General features: G+C 37.7%; 1 protein-coding gene across 1 annotated transcript in view; it reads right to left on the bottom strand.

The window, feature by feature from the left end:
• The window catches only part of TBC1D5 (TBC1 domain family member 5), a 613691-nt gene that overhangs the window by 127810 nt on the left and 470798 nt on the right, over positions 1–15083 (bottom strand). Inside the window, 1 exon segment of the mRNA XM_078151425.1 lies at positions 8338–8480. Coding sequence (XP_078007551.1) covers positions 8338–8480 — 143 coding nt within the window.

Below are 15083 nucleotides of genomic sequence, written 5' to 3'. Positions count from 1 at the left end.
CGAAAAAAAGCCCAACTCAGTGGGCTGTGTCACAACGATTAACATGCATATCTATAGGTCAAGTTGTTGTTGACCAAGCAAGGATAAAACAAGTTTTTCACTGTTATTAAAATACAAGTTAAGAAACAAAATAAAGCCTCAACACTACATTTGTAACTTCCTGAGAGGTGTGTGTAAATTTGCCTTCTGAAGTACAAAGTGAGGCTGACTTTTGTATATGGCTTATGGAAATTGATATCATTACATTACAGTCACACCTCATATGTTAAAGTGGTGCTAAGTAACTCATCAAAGGGCAATCATTCCATTCACCTGTCATTGTTTCAGAATATGTCTATAATTCTTTCGGGTGATGTTCTCCAAGCTGAAAGAGCCTGCTATTCTTTAGGACCAAAGAACAGGGAATGTTTGCACCTTCCGGTTTGCAGAGAGCACGTCACGTATGTGACTGATCTCCTCACACCAGCCCTCTGAGGGAGGCACTACAGGGGTTATCCCCTTTGTGCCGATGAGGAAACTGAGGCTAAGAGAAGTTAAATGACTCTCCCAGGGTCATGCAACCATTGGATGCAAGGTAAGGAGATTCAAACTCAAGTCAATTGCTCTTTCCACAACACCACCTGGGGTCTTGGTGCTATCACTGGACATTGACAGAAGTACTACTATAGGAAGTGGTGTGTTTAACAGTAAAGCTCAGTCTATGATTTCACATGATCCTGAGGTATGAGTGTATTCTTTCTCCTGAGTTCTTTAACCAGAACTGACAGGAGCTACTGTGATATTGAAAAGAAAGGAAGCTCTTGGGGTGACTGTTTAATTGGATGGAAGAAGCACACCTACAACTTGCTAATTTGTTCAGAATTCTTACAGTGCAAACAGGAATCAGGATTTAGGTTCAAATCTGCCACTCGCTACCTGTGTGACCTCCACGGGATTCAGCTTCCTCATCTGAAAAATGAGGTTAGTTGGGCTAGAGAAACTCTAAAGTTTCTTCTTGGTCTAAACCTATGTTGCTATGAAATCACTTCAAGTTACTTTTCATATGTTCACATTTACTTATTAGGGTACATATGGAATCCTCAGAGCCTATGACAGAACCTGATACACAAGTAGGTCAGTCAGCCAACGGGAAGCATTTGTTAAGCAACTACTATGCATCAGGCACCTTGCTATACACAGAGTATACAAAGAAAGGTAAGAGAGAGTTTAATGAGGAGACAATATGCAAACAACTACATGTAAACAAGATATAGGCAGGATAGGCAAATTGGAGATAATCAACAGAGGGAAGGCTGTAGCCTAAGGAGTATCAGGAAAGGCTTCTTACAGGTGAAATTTTAGCTGAGACTTGAAGTAAACCAGGAGACGGGGGATGGGGATGAGGAGGGAAAGCACTCCAGGCCTGGAGGACAGGGAAGAATGTGCCTGGAGCTGAGAGATGGAGGGTCTTGTTTGAGGACTGGCCAGAAGGCCAATATCACTGGACTGCAGAGTATGTGGGGGGTGGAAAGAAGAAAGGAGACTCCAGGTACGGGGCGGGGGGGGTTATGGAGGGCTTAGCTGCCTAACAAGTGTTGGGATGGAAGGGTACTGAAATCATGTTGCACTTTTAAATCATTTTAACCAGAGAAGGCTTTCAAAACTCAAGTGATACAAACTGTTTAAAAAGATTAAAGATTCTATCCTATATCTATTTTTCCATTGGAAAAAGATCTTATTAAATTATACAGTCTTCCAAAGGGAAAAGAGGGAAAATGATAAGCAGCTACGTTGGTCTCCATCTAATAAAATATCCAGGAGATGTGAACTAGGGTTGAGGAAAGGTCTGGCCCTAAGAGAAATTAGTTATCACCTTAAAGCAAGAGCATATGACAGCTAGAGCTGATTTCTTAAAGCAAGGACAGCAGTAACCTACATAGTTAAAAAATATGTTTGTCATAAAGAACTTGGACCACATGAAGCGACGGGACAGTAATTTTCTGTGTGAAGCTGAACCTGAGCGATTTCATTCTTCAGTTATAATGCATGTCCAAGGTAAAACCACCTTAACTTCATGACTAAAATCTAAGTATTGAACTGTGAGAAAAATGCGAAACACTGGACAATAGCATACACGGAGAATAGGATTTTAGAGAATTGTAAGCTATAAACTGTCTTAAAGGATGTTTAAATTGTACCGTTCCTCCTTATATCTTCCATGTAAAAGATCACAGGAAAGAGAAAACAATATGGCAACTCTGCCCCTAAGAGGAAGAGCCAAATTAATTGTGTTATATCAAAGGACTAAGTTACCCAAACAAGTGAGAGACAGAAGACTAAATAGCAATGTCACTAATGAATATTTATATGAAAATTAGACACAAATATTAATAAAAGATAAAAAATGTCTTTTAAAAATCAGTCATGTTGAATGTGAACAAATTTTATTTGTACTGGAAAGTAAGGCTAATTCACCATTAGGAAAACTAGCACCACGATCATGTGAACCAAAAGTATGTTATTATATCAACAAACCTGGTAAAGCCTCTGGTAAAATAGATGTTTTAAAAAACTTTAACAAAGCAAAGGAATAAAAGAAGCTTCCCTTTATGAACAAAAATATCTATCTACAATTAAGCTCTAGCACTAGATATGAAAGAGTAAGGCACTTTCTTAATAAGATAAAGGGTGAAGTAAGGATGCCTAAGGTCTTTATTATGATTTGACAAAGTGCTGGAAATGCTAACACTAGCAAGAAGATAATAAAAAGAAGATGAGAACAGGGAAAGAGAAGAAGAAAAGATGAAATGAGACAAGTTTAGTAAACAGATGACAAATCTATGAAAATCATCAGCTTTTCTTTTTTTTAACTTTATGAACAAAATTCAGGAGGAAGAGAAATTCTATGTATTTTTAATAAATCAAATATCTTGGAGTTGACCAACCAATTACAAAACAACTTTTATACAAAAAACCCCAAAATAATTGGAGAAATGTTGAGTCTTCATAACTGGACTGTGCCAATAAAGTAAAAATGATGTTACTAAAATTACCCTAAAGATTATTGCTACTTTGAATCCATTTACCAGAGGGATACTTTATAGAGTTAGACAAAATTTAAAAATTCTTAGAGCTGTCAGGAATTTCAAGGGGAATTGGGAAAAAATTAAAAAGGAGGATAGGGTTTATCATATTTAAAACCTATTACAAAAATGTAATTATTAAAACCATTTGGCACTGGAAAAAATTAGGAAATATTTTTGAATTAGTTGAATAGACTATATGATCTAGATTGAGAAACAAATAGGTAGAGAATTTTGAACTTAACTATTATTTGGAAAAAGAAGCCTTTTGGGGGGAAAGAACTGTGAAAACTCAAAATCGATATGACAGAAAATAATTTTAAAACACCATCTTTTACCATATATCATGATAAATTCCAAATGGATCAACAACCAAAATATAAGAAGTTCTGCCAGGAAAAAAAATAGAGGAGACAGAAGGCTGAAATTTTAGTGATTATGGGTAGAAGACAGAGCTCTAATCTGGAAAATGGGTTATAAGATATCATAAAAGGTAAAATATACAACTTTAAAACCTTTTACATAAATAAGTACAACTGCAATCAGAAGAAAAAATATATTGTAGGAAGAATATCTTGATATCAAATATCTCTGATAACAGTCTGATATCTAAAATTCAAAGAAAACAACAAAGACCAAGAAGATTAAGGACCACTCCTTAAGAAAAAACCAAAGGATTAGGTAGAATTTATGACTTGATTGGGTGAGGTTTCCCTGTAAAAGTCAAATAAATTCAGTTAGCAATTGAAACGAATTTATTTTTGACAGACTGACTTGATGCTGAGCATGTTCTTAACAAGAAAATGAAGGAACAGAAACAGAAATCTTAGGGTAGGCCATATGGACAATGACAGAAAGATAGGCCTTCCACGCAGCTCCAGAATCAAGACAGAATTTCAAATCAATAAGCAAACAATAAGAATATAACTATGTTTCTATAGATCAAAGCATGAATGGAAATGGGTGAGAAGACTTCAGCATAATGCTGTACAAGCTGAAAAGTGCTCTAGAAGGTCAAATGGTATGACGAGGAATAAGTAAACTGACAAGCAAGAAACTCCTGCATTTACCAAAAGAGAAGTGTGAAAAAATGGTTATGAAAAATAAAAGACAAATTCATCATTCTAACTAATTTGATAAATTGTTCAAGTAATTCTTTGTCTTACAGTATTTTAGTTTTCATATCTAAATAGTGAAGTAGAAGTATACATATCACAAAATATGCTATGGAAAAATGTCATTCCATGTACAAGATGTATAATTTAAAATATCAACTGTAATCAGAGAAAGTATCTTTGAAAAATCCACACACCTAAAAGCGTACCTGTGATAATTTTAGTACTATAGGGATAACACATTATTATTATGACTGCTGTGGACATGGGTATTTTCTGTAGAATTTGGCCTCACAACAACTGTCAGCTTACTTCCTTAATAGATTTTAGGCTTCAAGAAGGCTGTAATAATGTCATCTAAATCTGTTATTTTCCTTTGTATTTTGCACTAGATGGTATAGACATATAAATGTTTAAGGTTGTTTTAATAATGAATCCAATACATCACTTATGATTACAATCCAGATATAGCCCAAGATTTAGAAAAGCAAATATTTTTCATAGGTTTATACAAAAATAATTGAAATATATTTTTACCAGAAAAAAAGGTACCAAAAAAAGCATTATATTGAGAATCAGGATACATGGGTTTGAATCCTGGCTGTGACTTTGGGGATATCAACTAACATTTTTGAATTTGTTTTCTCAACTGTAAAATATGGCAGGAAGATGATAAAGGTCGATAGTCCATGATTCCATTATTTTAATGTTAGGGGAACGGAGAATCACAAAATGCTTTCATGTTTACAAAGTGGAATTGTCATCACTGTCCTATAAGGTAATTAGCTCAAGCATCAGAATCCTCATTTTACAGACAGGCACACAGCTCACCATTTCACAATGATCCAAACCTTTTTCCTCTAGCTCATTTAAAACACTTTCAGGTCCTTTTTCATTCAACCATTTAGTAAACTAAACCACTCTCCATACATTCTTTTTATCCCTTTTATTAACTTATTTGCTCTATAAGTCTCTGGAAGAAATTTTCTTCTTAGTCCTCTATAAAATTCTGAATTAACAATACATTTTATGGAAATTTAAGATGATTAAGTTTTCCTATTTCTGTCTGACAAAAGGAAGGCAGGTCAGAAATGACTGGTGGCAAAAGTATTTAAAATGTCGTCTTGTGTTTTTTCCCTCGGTGGTCACTTGAATTAAATGATGAAACATGAAAATTATAAGATGATTTAGGGTAATGTACTGTAAAGATTATTTTCAAAATAAACTTACTGAGGACAAAGAACATGAGGCTTTCACTGGGATTTCTGTGTTTTTACTCCAATATCCTGATTCTATTTGTCTATAATTATTTTATAAGACTGGACAGATTGAAGCTGACTGAAGTAATATGGACACTGAAGGTGCTGCTGAAAGTTAAAGAATGTTTGGTCCTTTTTTGTTATTCCCAGACACCTGTAATTGCCTGGATCTGGATATTACCCTTCACCTCTCCAACTGACTGACCTCTACACGACAGTCTTCATGAGTCTTTGCGGCTTAAAAAATTCACCTGCTGATTGTGAAGTCTCCTAAAATATTCTTATTCTGACATGTGGATATAATCATATCTCATATTAAAAAAATTCACTCACACATCTAATACGCAAAGATATTATCTTTATCACTAGTCTTGCTAGCTGTCATCAGCTCACCCAGTGCAGCAGACGTGATGAGGCTGCTGGTCAACAAATCTTGGGGTTACACAATCAGGTCGTCCAAAGAGGTGGGTTTCCAAGTGACTGTAGATATTCTACACTATGATGTTAAATTAATATTACTATTTCATCTACTTGAATACTATGTAATTATTGCCCCTTTAAAATAGAGCTATAACTTCTAGGAAAACTTGGGAAAAAAATCAAGCCCATAACGGGTCCAGGATGATACAGAAAATTCACAGGAGAATAGGTTTATAAATGAAATTCCTGAATTCTATGTGGCTCCATCTGCTGAAAGATGGTGACTTCCTTTACTACTACATTCAAATGAGTTGTATTGAAGATGAGAACTAAAATTTTATAAGGTCATAGCTCTCGAGGTGAAAGGGAAATCTGTGCTATCTGGTCTAACTCAAATTCTGACATGGAGGAAGCTGAGGCAGAAGAAGAGATAATCGTTCAAGGCTACCCAGGAAGTGTCAGAAGCAAGATTTGAATCCAGCTCCTCTAACTACTGCCTTCTCTGTCTCTAGAGCACCTGGTGAAAATGAAAGGCAGCATCATCCAGAGAGAAGGCCTTGGGTTCCATTCTAAACCTGGCATTTCCTGTGTAAGACTGTAAAACGAGGAGGTGGAGAACATGGCCTCAGATGGTCCTTCCAGCTCCAGAGATTTTAAGAACCCCTGATCTCAGTGGTTTAATAGCAGCAGTATAATTGTAGCAATCATTCAATAGGGAAGCAGGGCATTTGCATTCTGGTTCTGTCACTAATGGGCCGTGTGACTTTAGAAAAACCACGTAAAATCACTGAGCGTATTTTTCTCTTCTTCAAAAATAGGGAATTGAAATATAAGATTCCTCAAATTCTTTCCAGTTTCAAATTTCAGCAATTCTATGATCAACGAACTATTCAGGAACTTATTATTTTAACTGGAATATAAATTAATAAAACAAAGAACAGTCACAGGCCATAAAGTCAGTCAACTAATTAAAAGCAGCAGTTATGAGGTTCATAATTAAGAAAGGACAAAGAAAGAAAATATTTGTCAAAGGTTTCCAAAATTCTGAATAAATTTCAACAGCAATTTGATTCATTAAGATTTGTGAAAATAATAACCAGCAGTAAGTCACTTCCTGAAAAAAGATTCGTGGACATTAATTATTTTCCTTTTTTGTATTTCACAAGAATATATATTTTTTAAATGAGAGATAGGTTTAATTGATTATCCTAAGACCTGTCACTTTACAGATACTTTCTGTTATCCCTTTGTTCTTTGGTAAGTTTTGCCTGACAAATAAGAATTCTAGGATGAACTTTTTACTTAGCCTGACAAAGCCTGAATTAGTTAAACTTCAAAGACCGATACAAAATTTATTTTGTATGAAGAGCGTACTGTTCTGTGGACTTTAAAAAAATCAAAATTCATTTAAATACATTTTTCGAGAATGAAATAGATTTTAACTTGAACTTTTAATGGATATTAGTATTCTTTAATCAGTCAATATTGGAAATTTTTACTTTTAGCCTGGATCTCCGATTTCTTTGGTGCTGCTACAAATTTAGATCAGCTACTGTTGTGCACCTTATGAGGGGGCAAGGGGAAATTCAGTTCTAGCCCAGGAACACAGGGTAAGTATGTGTCATAAGCAGAACATGCATTTCAGTCTTCTTTAATCAAAGGCCTGATCTTCCTTTACCCAAACAATCTATCTTTCTAGCACTAGGTAATGTCCCAAGAAATTGGACAATTTTTACCGGAGTTTTTTCTCCCCTTATAGCCTTCTATTTCTTGATTTCCTCAAGAAATTATCTTTTGCTAATTCTTATCAATATGTTTTCTCTCTAATTTCATTTTGTGAGTGATTATTATTACTAGAAAGAAAACAACTCCTTTGGGGGAAATTTTAAGTACACTTTGAAACTTTTTCATGTAAAAGACTGACAAGATTGCTCAAGATAGGATGCATAGATTTCTTGTCAATCAGAGATTACAAAATGTTAAGTTGGGAGATGGGTAGGATCACATTCTCCTACCTTGATGGGAATATACTGTGTGAACAATAACAGAAAGAAAGGCAAGCCTCGGTGCCTGGAATTCTCATTGTTAAAAAGTCAGTGCTACAAACTGTTTTCCAGCTCTGTAGAAGATACCCCCCATTTGTCAGAAGGTGGAGCTCTGTACATGTCTGTCTTACTGTCTTTTGTGTATGTGATCCGATGCTCTCTGTAATGAGCAGGGCTAAACCAGAGGTTGTATTTTCTAGAAACCTGGCTCAGAAAATATTAAAAAATTCTTAAAACACTACCTACTGCAATACATACACCCTGGCTAATAAAAATTATGTTTAGTATGTTCAGCTAAAATTCCAATCAATTGTTGATCACACAATTTTAAGCATATGTAAGTCAGATATTTAAAGGCAGAGAACGTTTTTAAAAAAGCAAAATAACTAAAAAGAGACTAATTTATTCTAGTGCAGATGAGGTAATTTATACTCACATGCATCTCGAATATACAGTAACATAGCTACAAAAACATAGTCCACTAAGCCCAGATTGATGCTGTCTGCAAATAAAGCATCCCAGACAACCAGGAGATCCTGAAGAGGGAATTCTCGTCCAAAAAGCAGTCGGACCCATCGCCTGAAAATAAAACAAACAAACAAACAAAAAATCCTCAGAAAATCTTAATTACAACAGCAATACAAGGAATTTGTAGATGTAATGTGATAAAGGAAAAAACGATATCTAGTTAACAGAATAAACAACATAGTATATGCTTTAATGGGAACACATTTTAAGTTTTAAGCTTTCAAATTAATCTTGTGATTCCAGAGATAGGACCTAATTTTTAAATTTTATTAGTAGGTGCAGAACAAATAGCTCCAAAAATATGAGACAGAGAAGGGAGGAGGCAGTGAAATATCATATTCAGTATAAATAAATGTATAAGAAAAATCAAACGATCCAGCAGAGCATTTTAATCTTTTATCTGATTTGCTTCATATGATTCTGAAAGCTGAAATTCATATGAAGTATATTCCTCTTTTAATTGAAGATATATGACATACAATACTCCTGGATTCCTATTTTGTAAAGCAGACTAAAATCCTTCCTCATACAATTACATTCTGGTCTTATAGAAGAAAACTGGCTTTCTTATAGAATCATATACCTTTCAAATTTAAAACACCCATTTTTTAGGTAAGTAGGAATAAAAGAAAACTTTAAATGCCTGCTTTTGTTAGCGTCCAATAGAGATTTATTTTCAAATATAGCTGCATCATTCATTCACTTTCATCCAATAAGGATCTGTTAAGCACCTAGCAATCAATCATTCAATCTACAAACAAGTATTAAGTGGCTACTATGTCCCAGGCCCTATGTTACACGCTGAGGATACAAAGACAAAAAAAAGGTAGGCGTCCATGTCCTCAGAGACTATGCATTGCATTGGGGGAGGCATAACATCTCCACAGAATATCAAATGCAAAATATCGATAAAGTGACATCCTGGGGAGGCTCCAGCTTCCTGGGGTGGGGTGGCATGGAATTAGCACCCTGAGCAGGTGAGGGATTCTCTTAGGGTATGTAAGGACAAGGACAATTTAGGCAGTGATGAGAAATCCAATATTGTGTGAGAGGACCACCAAGCAGGATGGTTCAGCTGGAATGAGATGTTTGTAAAGGGTGAAAAGGTGAACTGGGGAGACTGTGAAGGGTCTCAAACAGAGGACTTTCTTGGAGAGCTTCTGGAACAGGGGAACGGCACAGCCAGGCCCGTATGCCAGGAATACCATGTTGCCAGCTAAGTATGTGGAAGATGAAATAGAGACAGAAGAGGCTGAAGCGTTGGGGACTCATGAGGATTCACCCACAGTGGTCCAGGCAAGATGCAGGCGGGCCTCAGTAACAATAGGCAGCTGATGCCAGAAAGCAATTTGGAAATATGCCCCAAGGCTATTAATCTGTACATATGTGCCTTTGGATCCAGCATACTCCAAAGAGTTCAAAGAAGGAAGTAAAGGACTCATAGGTACAAAAATATTAGATCTTTCTGTGGTGGCAAAGAACTAGAAACTGAGAGAGACCATAATCCTCAATGGGGAATGGTTAAACAAGTTGTGGTACAGGAATGTGATGGAATACTACTGTGCTGTAAGAAATGATACAGGCGATGGTTTCAGAAAAACTTAGGGAGACTTAACTGAACTGATGCAGAGTGAAGTGAGCAGAACCAACAGAAAGAAACAACAAAGACAAACAACTCTGATCAGCACAATTTTCAACCATGATTCCAGAGGACTCCTGATGAAGCCTGCTATTTGCCTCCAGGGGGAGAGAGAGGTGAATCACTCAGTACAGATTGAGACATTTTTTTTTTGACATGTCCAGTATAGGAATATATTTTGCTTGACTATACATGTTAGTAAAAGAGGGTTCCCCCCCCCCAATCCTGGGGTAAGGGAGAAGAGAAAAGAAGGTGAGAAGGTAGACCTTTGTTGACTAGAAAATAAAATTTAATTTTAAAGAAGAAAAAAAAAAAGAATATGTAGCCAAGTGAGTAAATAGAAAGGGTGGAATGCAAAATATATTGCAAAGGAAGAGTTGGCAAAATTTGTCAACTTACTGAATATGAGGGGTAAGGAAGAGGGAAGAGTTGAGGCTAGACAGCTAGATAAGGCATTTATTAAGTGTTTACCATGTGCTAAGCACTGAGCTAAGTGCTGGAAATAAAAACAGAAGCAAGCAAGACAGTCCTTGCTCTCAAGAAGCTGACATTGTAATGGGGGAAGGCAACAAATAAAAGAACTAGAAGGGGATGGGGGTGGTGGTGGTGGATATGTTCTGGGGACGTGGTGTAGAAATGTCCTGAAAGGGCAGCGGAGGCCTGGATTTGAACAAGATAAAGCCAGTGTGGGCCCATCAGAGCCTAGTTGGTTCCAGGGCAAAGTCCAAGGTTTGCTGGGTAGGAGGTTGAAATGATGGATGCAGCAGGGATGGCAAAGCATGCAAATGGCCTGAAAGTTCAGCAGATGACTGCATCTAGGTAAGGTAAGGCGAGAGCTGGCCTGTCAGAAACCAGGGTAGCTCCAGAGGTAGAATCCAAGGTTTTGGTGGGAAGGAGGTGATGGTCTGAGTGGACTGCTCAGTTTCAAACCTGGGTGGCTAGAAGGGTGGTAGTGCCTTCAATAAAAAAGGGAAGTAGGAAAAAGGGGAGGAGGGTTTGGGGAAAAGGTAACAAGTTATGTTTGGGACGGGGAGAGTTTGATATGTCTATAGAGAGATATTAGAACTAGAAGAGTATTCACAATCCAATTACTGGGTGCTAACCTCTCTTCTGACTTGAAGTCTCTGATCACCAAATGCTTGCTTAATGGGCATCTTGAACTGGATGTCCCACAGACACCTTAAATTCAATATATCCAAACTACAAATCACTATCTTCACCCCCGGCCCCAACCCTCCCTTCTTCCCAAATTCTTTCTCGCCATAGAGGGCACCACCATTCTCCCAATCACTGAAGCTGGACGTCATCCCTGACTCCTCACCTGCACTCACCCCACGTATGCTGTCTGACTGCCAAGTCCTGTCTGCCTTTGTGCCCTCTCTTCCCTATATCCCCTTCTTTCTGCTCACACAGCTGCCTGCCTGCTACAGGTCCCTGTCACCTCATGGCTAGACTACTGCAATAGTTTTTTGACTGGCGCCCCCCAAATCCTATCCACCCTCCATTGTCGTCAAAGTCCCAGTCTGACCCTGCTGCTTCCCTACTCAATAAACTTTGGTGGCTCCCCATGATTTCCAAGAACATACACAAAATCCTCCATTTGGTTCTTAAAGACCTTCACAGCCTACCTTCTTCTTCATTTCCCAGGCTTCTTACGCTCTCTTCTCCAACATGTGCCCTTCAATCCAGATGCATGGGTCTATTTGCTGCTCCTTGCCCATGACACTCCATCCCCCAAATCTGTGACTTTCCTGGCTGTTCCCCAAGCCTCCAATGCACTCATCTCTCTCTCTCTCTCTCTCTCTCTCTCTCTCTCTCTCTCTCTCTCTCATCTCTGCCTCTGGATTCCTTCTAAAATCAGCTTAGAGGACACTTTCTTCAGGAGGCCTTTTCTGGGACTCTTACTGCTAGGGCCTTCCTTCCAAGATTACCTTCCATCTACTCTCCATATCGTACATACCCATGGATTTGAAGGACTGGATCATAGAGGACGTAGTGGGATATGAGGTATAAGAAACCTAGAAAGAGGAAGGACCTGTTTGAGTGTGGACTCTTTGGGGACAGAGACCACGTTTTTGCCTTTCTTCTTATCCCCAGCTCTCAACAGAATGCCTGGTGCTTAATAAATGTTTGGTGATTTACTGATGTTGCAAAGAGTGTAAAGAAGGATTAAGTAATGAGAAAAGGTCACTGGAGTTAAGGTGATAGTGAGGCTGAAAGCCAGATGGCAAGGGGCTGAGAAGTAAGTGAGAGATAGGAAAGTGGAGCCATGAGTATAGATAGCTTTTTTCCAGGAGTCTGACCAAGAAAGGGAGGCTATAGGATAGTAACCTGAGAAGGTAGGAAGATCAAGTGAAGGTTTTTAAAATAGGAGAGACCTGGGTATGTTTGTAGGTAAAAGAGGAGTCAGTTGATAAGGAGATTAAAAATTGGGGAGGAAGAGGGGAAGATCCTGGAGAAGTTAGGAAGGGATGGGATTAAAGGCACAAGTAGAAGGGCTGGTATTTACAATGAGAGTGGCCATTTCTTCCTCTAAAATTGGATCAAAGGAGAAGAGAATAAAGATGATGTTCAGGGGATTTGTAATACTGTACTGTGTTGGGAAGACAGAGCTTGTAATAGAGGGATAAAAATCCTTATGGATGGCCTCAATATAACATTACGTAATTAATAATTAAACTTTAGTTTCAGAGAAGGCATACTCATTGTTATCAAAGTTCTCAAGGCATAGGTGTCCTCTAACATAGTAAAGGATGGTTACTGCTTTTGATGGTACCTCTCCATGTAGCACAAGACTACTGAGCAGGTGTGTTTCACACAACTATACCTCTATTTTAGACAGTGTCACTGCTAACTCACCCATTTGTTTCCATAATAGGCAAGAAAATTAAAATCTTGTAACTTTAACTTAACAAAACATGGGAGGCATTGAGTAGGGAGTACACAAGATGAGGTGGAAAAAGTACTGAGTGTGAACTCGGAGAACTGGATTCACATTCCAGAACTTCCATGTCCCAGCTCTCTGTCTTTGGCTAGGTGATCTCGGCCAAGATAGCTTAACCTCTATGAACCTAACCTACTTAATGCAGCTATACAACAGAGAAATACATCTTACTTACCATGGATGCAGTAAGAGTCAATTAAGATAGTGTGAACTTACTGTGCAAACTTATTGAGGAAGCTTGGTGCAATGGAATAAGGGCTTGGTTTAGAGTTAGGCAACCTGGGCTCAAATCCCTGTTCTGCCACTTAATACTTCTGTGATCTTGGGGAGGTCATGCAACATTTCTGTGCTTCAGTTTCCTCATATGCAAAATTAAGGGGTTAGACTCAATGGTTTCTAGGGTCACTTATAACTCTAAATTTGTGATTCTATGCATGATATAAATGTCAAGTATCATAATAATTATCACTAACCCTTTTGTTATAAATCTCATCAATTTAACAATGAATCTTCAGTATCAGAATTTTACTAAACATAGAAAATCATTCACATTTTCAGAAAAATATAAAGAAAAAATAATTTTGATCCTATTATTGAAATAGCACCATGTTCTTTACAATTTTAAAAATCACCTTTCAATAACCAACATATTTTTATACTTTGACTCCAAATGAGGTAAGACTAGAAGTAATGAGATTAATTTCTCATGATGATTTTGGCAGCTGGAAGAGAATGAAAGTAGTGGGATCACACTAAGAGGTAATGAAGACCAGAACTAAGGTGGTAGGTCTATGAATGGAGAGGCAGCGGATGTACCATACGTTGTGGAGGTAGAATTAACAAGATCTCTAAGTAACTGGATGTGGGGAAAGAATGAGAATGAAGAGCTGAAGATGGCTTTAAGATTACAAATCTGGGTGACTAGAAATATGGTCATATCCTGAACAGAAATAGTGAAATCAGAAAAAGGCGCAGGTCTAGAAGAAAAGATGTTTAGAGTTGGGGATCCCATTTTATACATCATAAAATCATAGATTTAGAGCTCAAAGGGATTGTAGAGGTCATGTCATCCAATCCCTTTATTTTACGTATGAGGAAACAGAACCCAGAGAAGGGAAAAAACTCGTACCCTCCAAAACCTTGCAAATTGTAGATGCTGAATAGCATTAATTGAATCGAAATATTCATTTAATTGGTGGCCACATCATATTGCTTATTAACACTAAGCTTAGTCAACTAAATAAAATAACCTTGATTTTGAAGAAGTTTGCATTCTACTTGAGAGAATGAAGGAGACTTACATTATACTGCAAAGTATGATTTTTTTTTAACTACATAAAAGTATGTTAGGGGACTAAATAAGCAGTATCTTCCTAAAGCTCAGATCTGACCACGTCATTCCCCTACTCTATAAACTGCAGTGACTCCGTACAACCTCCAGGATCAAATATAAAATCCTGTTTGGCATTCAAAGCCCTTCACACCAGTCCTTCCTCTTTCCAGGCTTCTTAGACCTTATATCCCACTACGTACTCTATGATCCAGTGACACTGGCCTCCTCGCTGGTCCTTCAACAAGACACTCCATCTCCCAAATGGGCAATTTCACAGTTGTCTCCCATCCCTGGAATACTCTCCTTCCTCATCTCTAACTCCTATCTTCTTCTAAGTCCCCACTAAAATTCTGCTTCCAACCTTCTACAGAAAGTCTTTCCAAATCTCCCCTTAATCTAGTGCCTTTACTCTGTCGATTATATGTCATCTTCCCGATTGGACTATGAGCTTCTTGAGAGCAAGGATGACTGTTTTTGCTTTTCTGTGTATGCCCAGTGCTTGGTAACAGTACTGGCACACAGCAGGTATTTAATAAATGCTTACTGATTGCCCCTTTAATCAAAGAATCAGAATTTTAGAATGCCAAAGTACAAGGAAAGTGTGGCCCAAAGAAATCAAATGACTTGCTGAAGCTCCCACCACTTGTTCTTTGGCAAAACTGGGATCAGAGTTGTTTTCCAAGGAGAGGACAGTGTCTTCTTGACCACACCAAGATAGCCTTTTCATCACAGGCACCC

This window comes from Phascolarctos cinereus, unplaced genomic scaffold, assembly GCF_003287225.1.
Source record: "Phascolarctos cinereus isolate Bilbo 61053 unplaced genomic scaffold, phaCin_HiC Scaffold_1;HRSCAF=81, whole genome shotgun sequence".
Taxonomy (NCBI): domain Eukaryota; kingdom Metazoa; phylum Chordata; class Mammalia; order Diprotodontia; family Phascolarctidae; genus Phascolarctos; species Phascolarctos cinereus.
The sequence above is the reverse complement of the archived record's forward strand: the minus strand, read 5'-3'. Positions and strand labels throughout refer to the sequence as shown.